The sequence below is a fragment of the Gossypium arboreum genome, chromosome 11 (assembly GCF_025698485.1).
Source record: "Gossypium arboreum isolate Shixiya-1 chromosome 11, ASM2569848v2, whole genome shotgun sequence".
Lineage (NCBI taxonomy): Eukaryota > Viridiplantae > Streptophyta > Magnoliopsida > Malvales > Malvaceae > Gossypium > Gossypium arboreum.
Window position 1 is genome coordinate 29,324,250 of NC_069080.1, and position 8,152 is coordinate 29,332,401.

At 38.0% G+C, this 8,152-nt stretch overlaps 1 protein-coding gene and 1 non-coding gene across 2 annotated transcripts; both read left to right on the forward strand.

The window, feature by feature from the left end:
• Positions 1 to 349: 349 nt before the first annotated feature.
• Positions 350 to 5,556, forward strand: LOC108481083 (uncharacterized). The gene is made up of 3 exons (XM_017784254.1): positions 350 to 752; positions 5,380 to 5,398; positions 5,475 to 5,556. The coding sequence occupies exons 1-3, from the start codon at positions 350 to 352 to the stop codon at positions 5,554 to 5,556; spliced, it is 504 nt and encodes a 167-aa protein (XP_017639743.1).
• Positions 5,557 to 7,434: 1,878 nt separating this feature from the next.
• Positions 7,435 to 7,541, forward strand: LOC128284427 (small nucleolar RNA R71). Its single transcript, XR_008274854.1, has one exon. It is a non-coding gene; the product is annotated as a small nucleolar RNA R71 (small nucleolar RNA).
• Positions 7,542 to 8,152: the final 611 nt, after the last annotated feature.

The following is an 8,152-nucleotide window of genomic DNA, read 5'->3' on the forward strand; positions in this document are numbered from 1 at the left end:
AAAGGATGTCAAGTTCGAATGGTCAGAGAAATGCCAACAGAGTTTTGAGAAATTAAAGGTTTTGTTGACCGAAGCTCCAATTTTAGTACAATCAGAATCAGGCAAAGAATTCCTGGTGTATAACGACGCCTCCTTGAATGGATTGGGGTGTGTGCTTATGCAAGAAGGCAAGGTAATAGCCTATGCCTCGAGACAACTAAAGCCACATGAGAAAAACTACCCGACACATGATTTAGAGTTGGCCGCCATTGTGTTTGCGTTGAAACTTTGGAGGCACCATTTGTATGGCGAGAGATGTCGAGTATTTACTGACCATAAGAGTCTAAAGTATTTGATGACTCAAAAGGAGATGAATTTACGGCAATGGCGGTGTTTAGATTTGATAAAGGATTATGAGTTGATTATCGACTACCATCTAGGAAAGGCAAACGTGGTCACCGATGCATTGAGTAGAAAATCCTTATTTGCTTTGAGAACAATGAACGCCCAATTGGCCTTGTCAGAAGAAGGTTCGGTTCTAACAAAGTTAAAGGCTAGACCGACGTTTCTCCAAGAAATTTGTGAAACTCAGAATAACGACGATGAATTGCAAACTAAGAGAACTCAGTGTGAGTCAGGTGTTGAATCAGATTTGCAGATTAGTACCGACGGATGTTTGATATTTCAAGATAGAGTTTGTGTACCCAAGGATAATGAGCTTGTTCAGAGGATTTTACGAGAGACACATAGTAGTTGCTTGTCTATCCATCCAGGTAGTGTAAAAATGTATAACGACTTGAAGAAAATGTACTGGTGGTTGGAGATGAAAGGAGACATTTTTGAATTTGTTTCTAAGTGTCTAGTTTGTCAACAAGTGAAGGTCGAACACCAAGTAGCCTCAGTTTTACTTTAGCTTGTGATGGTTCCCGAGTGGAAGTAGGACCGAGTAATCATGGATTTTATATCAGGGTTGCCTTTGACACCAAGGAAAAAGGATTCAGTTTGGGTAGTTGTTGATAGACTTGCTAACTTGGCACATTTTATACCAGTGCGTACGGCCTATTCCCTTGAGAAATTGGCCGATCTATATGTTTCTAAGATCGTGAGGCTTAATGAAGTACCCTTGTCGATTATTTCGGAAAAAGATCCGAGGTCTACCTCGTGGTTTTAGAGAAAGTTGCAAGAGGCATTGGGATCAAAAATGAATTTTAGTACGGCTTTTAACCCGACTGTCAGTCAGAAAGAGTGATTCAGATCTTAGAAGACATGTTGCGGTGTTGTGGTCTCGAGTTCCAAGGCAGTTGGGAAAAGTATTTACCGCTAGTCGAATTTGCCTACAACAATAGTTATCAGTCAAGTCTGAAAATGGCACCTTATGAGGCTTTGTATGGGCGTAAGTGTTGAACGCCCTTATATTGGACCGAGCTTAGAGAGAATCAGATACACAGGGTTGACTTAGTTAAAGAGACTAAAGATAAAGTTAAGGTGATTCACGATTATTTAAAGGCCACTTAGGATAGACAGAAATCCTACATGGATTTGAAATAGAAAGAGATCGAGTTTCAAGTCAAGAATAAAGTGTTTTTGAAAGTATCCCCGTGAAACAAGATTCTCCGATTTGGAAGGAAAGGCAAATTAAGTCCACAGTTTATTGAACCTTATGAGGTGACTGAGAGAATTGGACTAGTAGCATACCGATTAACATTGCCATTAGAGTTAGAAAATATGTATAATGTATTCCATATGTCTATGTTACGTTACTACCTTTCAGACCCTTCGCATGTGATCTCGCCAACAGAGCTTGAGATTAGCTCGGACATGACTTATGGCAAAGAGCCAATTAAGATTTTGGCTCGGGAGATTAAGCAATTGAGGAAAAAGAGCATAGCACTTGTTAAAGTATTATGACATAGACATGGGGTCGAAGAAGCCACATGAGAACCTGAGGAGACCATGAGAGATTAATATCCGAACCTATTCACCGGTAAGATTTTTGGGAACGAAAATCCCTAAGGGGGGAGAATTGTAACAGCCCAATTTTGGATCCAATCGAAACAAGGGTTACGGGACCACTAATTTGAGGATGGAGAAATTATTTTTAATAATATTTTATGTGTTGTGGCATGTTTACATGAGAGTATAAAAATTTTCATGAATTAATTTTAGCGATTTCATGCTTAATTGTGAAAAATGACTAAATTGCATAAAGTGCAAAAGTCCTATTTTGATAGATAAGGGTGTCAAATAGCTAGAGAACCTAAATTGGGGCTCTTTAAAGGGCAATTAGACCCTTTAAAGAGACATGACCGACCATAGGAGATAAAAAAACTAGAGAAAGTCAAAGTTAGGTAGAAATTTGGTAATTTATTTGACCAAAATGAAATAAAATAAAGAAAAAAGATAACATATTTTTCCCTATCTTCTTCTCCATCGAAAATTCAGCCATTGTAGGGGTTTTTGAGCTTCAAAAATTTTAGCCACTCTCTACTCTTGCAAATCAAGAATTACAAAATCCGGGCTTAGACCGGGGAAAAGCAAAACAAGTAGACTAAGCCGAACTAGTCGTCTACATTTTGTAATCCGAGGTAAGTTGTATGTAAATAATACAACTGCATTGTTATTTTATGTGTTCTAATTAATATAGAATAAATTGCTTGTTTGTGGAAATGATTATATATTATGAATATTGAGATAGTAGAACTCCCGTTTGAACCTTAGGAAATAAATCGGATATTCATGCCATGACATTCAGGTTATTTGTGTACCAGTGTAAGACATGTCGGGGACATGCATCGGTCTCATTATGAGAGCCAGTGTAAGACCATGTCTGGGACATGGCATCGGCATTGAGACAAGAGCTAATGTAAGACATGTCTGGGACATGCATCAGCTGCGAGATGTGTCATTGTAAGACCATGTTTGGGACATGGCATCGGCACGTATAGAGGTGTCAGTATAAGACTATGTCTGGGACATGGCCTCGGTACGAAAATGTGAGAGCTAGTGTAAGACCATGTCTAGGACATAACGTCGGCCTCGATTTTGATAGTCAGTGTAAGACCATGCCTGGGACATGTCATCCACTTGATGGATGAGCCAATGTAATACCATGTCTGGGACATGGCATCGGTATTATATCCCATGTTTGAGGCTTAGTGAATATTCGATAGCATTCCAAATGGTTCAGCGGTGAGAGTTGAAGTTTGAGTTAAACGAGAAAAGTATAACCATGTTGTAAGTGGTACAGGTACCTATTTGAAATGTATGAGATGTGAGCTTATATATGCTATGTGAATTGTATTGGATAGTGATGAGTAAGTTGTGCTTATGCCTACTTTGGTACTATGAACATGATGATGAATAGTAAAGTTGTTGTTTTATTTATTTGCATGCAACTTACTAAGCTTTATGCTTACTCCCTTTCCTTTCCATTTTTTTATAGTGCTGCCTAATTAGCTCAAGGATCATCGGACGTCGGAGGCATCTATCACACTATCAACCGAAGCACTTGGTATAGTTGGTTTTACTATTTTGAATATGACATGTATAGGGCTTAGACTTTTGAGTTTTGTGTCAATGTTAATTTGTCCAAATGTGTTGGCTTGGGATGGATCCCTTCACTTTGTATAAAGCCTTGGATAATGGCTAATGTTCGTTATTGATATATGCAAATGATGATATTTTCATGGATGAGTAAATTGCATGAATGAGATAATGCCTTGTGTGGCTGATTAGACCTTGTATGGTTGTGTGGATTTTTCATGTTAGATGTTATGTAGGTTAGTGCAAGTAAGGGTGGCAAAGAGGCTTGGTAACTAGTCTTATTTTATCCACACGGGTAGACACACAAGCGTGTGTCTAGGCCGTGTGTGACACACGGTCAGCCCTATGGGTGTGTTCTCGGCCGTGTGTCCCCTGTACGTAAAATTTTCAAGTCAATATGCATGGTAATAAACACACGGACAAAGACATAGCCATGTGTCTCAGCCGTGTGGAGGACATGGCCTTTGGCCACAGGCGTGTGCCTTGGCCGTGTGCTTTAAATTGGATGCTGACGTTATAAATAGAATGTCAAGGTTTTTAGACACGAGCATGTCATGGCTGTGTGAGGGACACGGGCCATAGACACAAGCGTGTGTCAGGCCGTGTGAAAACCCCTATAGGTTCGAATTTAAAATTTAATTCACATGGGCATGGGACACGGGTGTGTCCCTAGACTTTTAACAGTGTGTGTCACACGGACCATCAGCACGGCCATGTTACAATGACCACACGGGCGTATTGTCCTTTCACACGAGCGTGTACCCTGTTTCAAAGGTCATTTTTATAAAGTTGGTTAAAGGATCCGGGTTGGTCCTAAATGGTTTCCAATGGATGTTGGAGGCCTCTTAGGCCCATATTAAGGAGTTCAAAAAATTTTCAAAAAAAAGTTTTAAATTTGATCGAGTCTTAATGGCATCGATGTGATTGTATGCATGTGATTAACTGTGGTAACGCCTCGTATCCCGTCCCGATGTAGGGCTCGGGTGTGGGGTGTTACAATTTTAGTTAACCTAAGGTTAAAGACAACAACCACCTGAAATCTATAAATAGACTCCTTTGTCATATGTTATCATTATCAATTCCTGAGGATAGTTTTCTGTTTATAATTCTAGTTCAGATTTTCTTCTTTTTAGGATTTTAGAGTTATTTTCAAGCTGTTCTTGTTTTATCTCGAGAGATCTTATTTGTGGAGACAATCAAACTCTGTGGATTCATATTCATCTTTAATACAAATCAGGTGTATTCTTAAACTCTACACTTCAGTTCATTTATCAAGTTCTCTCTTTACATCAATTTCATATTGCTTATGAAAACCTTGAGGAACTAATCCCTTTATCGGGGATTAACGAGTGGATGTATGATTTATTAACTGTTTTGTAGGGTTACTCAACGGATCAGTTGCTTGGGAGAGGAAAAACCTAAATCCTAGTCTTGACAACCCTAGGAAGTCATCAATTTGGGAATTAACCCAAAATTGGTATAGCCTATCCTTGAACACCTTCAACCCAAACTAGTTTGCACTGTGAGGTCAGAAGAAAATTAGTCCTTGCTAACTTATTATTGGAGTGGAAGATCGGAAGATCCTACTGGGACAGCGACTAGTTGATTGACGAGGAATCCGAAGCAATAATTGATGGGGACTACTGAAGCGAGCTAATCAACCATAATCAAATTTGATTTATTCTCTTCTTTGATCTCCTAAATTTCATTTCTTTATGTTATTTTATTATTATTAAAATCTTAAGAACTTTTTTTATTTTACTTTCATACTATAACTAAATTAAAGTACTAATTAGATCTTTAGGTGTTTAGGTTAAAATTGATCTAACACTTGCCTTTCTTGGGTACAATTCTCAGAGTACTCACCTACTCCGTTGTAAGTATTGTAACTATATTATAGCTGGACCTGTATACTTACAAATTCCACCTCACTGATATACCTTTTATTACAGAATTGACACTCTGGATGTTAGTACATCTGGAGGCAGTCAAGTTGTTGGCGTCGTTGCTGGGGAGGCAATATCATTAGTTTGATTTTAATTTTTACACTCCAAAAAGAATAACTAGGAAACTTTTAAGTTATAGATATGATTCTATTTTGTTTTTGTTACTAATATTTTCTTTATAGGTTAGTGTATAACTCGTAGCAGGGGAACATCTATAGTAACAGTCACAGATCCAGAAAGAATAATTCAAAGAAATCATCGTCAACAACAACAGCAGCAGCAGCAATAATAGATGTAAGATCCACCCCACCTGCTATAGCCAACATACCAGGTGAGAATCTATTATTTGATGACATTAACAATAACCCTTTAGGAGATCCACCCGTACCACCACAGTTTCCTTTAAATGTAAACATGGTTCGTAATGAGAAAACATTAAAAGATTACGAATTAGCAAGTCTGGACATGGTTTAGAAGAGCATAATTAGGTTGGCCATTACATCTAATAACTTTGAGATCAAAGCAACAATGATTCAAATGATCCAAAATAATCTACAATTTTGAGCCACATTGACAGAAGATCCAAACCAGCACTTAAAATGGTTTCTGTTACGCAGACTTCTTACTTAACTAAACCCTTATAAAGAAACACACATGGTTAGTGGCTCCAGAATCAATAACCAAGTTGTCAATTGATTCTTCCACAAAGAGTTCTATACATTTTTTTTTCCTTTTTGGGGTAGATAATCAAAATACTCTTTCCAATTTGATCTGAAGTGCCCTTTCCTGTTGCAAAAGAAACAATTGATCCTTTTAGGATCCTTTGACTTCTTAGACTTTTTTCCTATTCACAAGAGATGAAATTGAAAACTTAGTTGGTTTCTTCTTTCCATTAGCTTTTTGCATCCCCTTAGAAGACAAACGACCCACAGTTAAGGTTACCTAAGGTTTCTCCTAAATAGGCTTACCACCATTCAGCATCAACTCATAGGATTGTAATTCCTTCATGAGTTGAGTCAACTTAGGCATCTTGTTCACCTTGTTGTAAGTGCCTTATTGTCCATTCATGTGGTCTCTCTTTGACGCGTTAGGATATGGCACTCAAAGTTTATATTCTTTAATAGCCAGCTTTTGCTCTTTCTTTACTTCCTCAACCTTATCATTGTTCACCATAGCTTCTTGTCTTGATTCTTGTTCAGGTTCAACTAACCCTTTCACGTCTCGAATAGTAATCGCGTGAAGCTACTCCTTAGGTTTACGTTCAGTATTACTAGGAAAGCTACCTTGTCGTCGTTCCAAAATTATCTTAGCAAGTTGACCTATTTGGTTTTTGAGTCCTTAAATTCATGCTTACTGGTTTTTTAGCGCTACCTTGGTGTTTCGAAAATGGGTTTTTGGCACCGAGATAAAATTTTTCAACATCTCCTTAAGATTAAGCTTTTTCTCTTGCTGATAAGATTGCTGGAAGCCTGAAGGTGGTTGTGCTCTTTAATTTCCTTGACCATCCCAAGAGAAATTGGGATGGTTCCTCCAATCTGCATTATAGTTGTTACTATAAGGGTTATTTTAAGGCCTATAATTATTACCCATATAATTGACTTGCTTATTCTCTATGCTAGGGTCATAGGGTAAACATTCTGGATTATTCATTCCACTTCCATTTGTATTGCATTACATCACCAGATGTAGCTACGTAGAAAGATATAAACCATCAATTTTCCTATTTAATAATTCTACCTGGTTTGATAACATAGTGACTGCATCTAAATTAAAGACACCAGTGGCTTTCATCGGTATTGTCCTCATGACTTGCCTCTGATAATTATTGAATGAAATCTCCTCTGTAAATTCATAAGCTATCTCGGGTGTTAAACTATTAAGTGTTCCACCGGCTACTGTGTTGATTAACTGACTAGTTGAGGGATTCAAATTTTTGTAGAAGGTTTGAACTTGTAACCATAAGGGTAACACATGGTGAGGGCACCATCTCAATAAGTCTTTGTATCTCTCCCATGCATCATATAAAGTCTCTAAATCGATCTGAACAAAGGAATAGATATCATTCCACAACTTGGTTGTTTTAGCTGATGGAAAGTACTTTAGCAAAAATTTTTTGATCATTTGAGCTCGTGTAGTGATCGAACCTCATGGTAAAGAGTTTAGCCACTGTTTTACTTTGTTCCTCAACGAGAATAGGAGTAACCATAAACGAATGGCGTCGTTAGTGGCGCCATTAACCTAGAAAGGGTCACAAATTTCCAAAAAAATTAGCCAAATGAGTATTTGGGTCTTCATCTTCGAAACCATCGAATTGAACATACTATTATACCATCTGAATCGTGTTCGACCTCAGTTCGAAATTATTTGCAGCAATGGTGGGTCGCACAATACTCGATTTAGCCCCAGTCAGAATGGGCTTGGCATAATCGTACATAGTACGAGGAACAGGAGTTGCAGCAGCTACAGGAGGTAGCTGAATATTTTGATTATCGCTCATCTTCTCAGTAATAATGATGTCCTCTTCTTCGTCTACTATATTATGTCGACTCTGCCTCATTTCTCTATGATTTCTACGAGCAACACTTTCAATTTCGCTGCCAAAAATTAATGGTCCCGATGGGTTTCTTCTAGTCATAAACTGAAAGAGTCTGCCAGAAGCAAACAACAGAAAAATTACAATGTAA

Coding starts and splice junctions, on each gene's coding strand:
- LOC108481083 (XM_017784254.1), top strand. CDS start 350: ATGAATTTACGGCAATGGCGGTGTTTAGATTTGATAAAGGATTATGAG.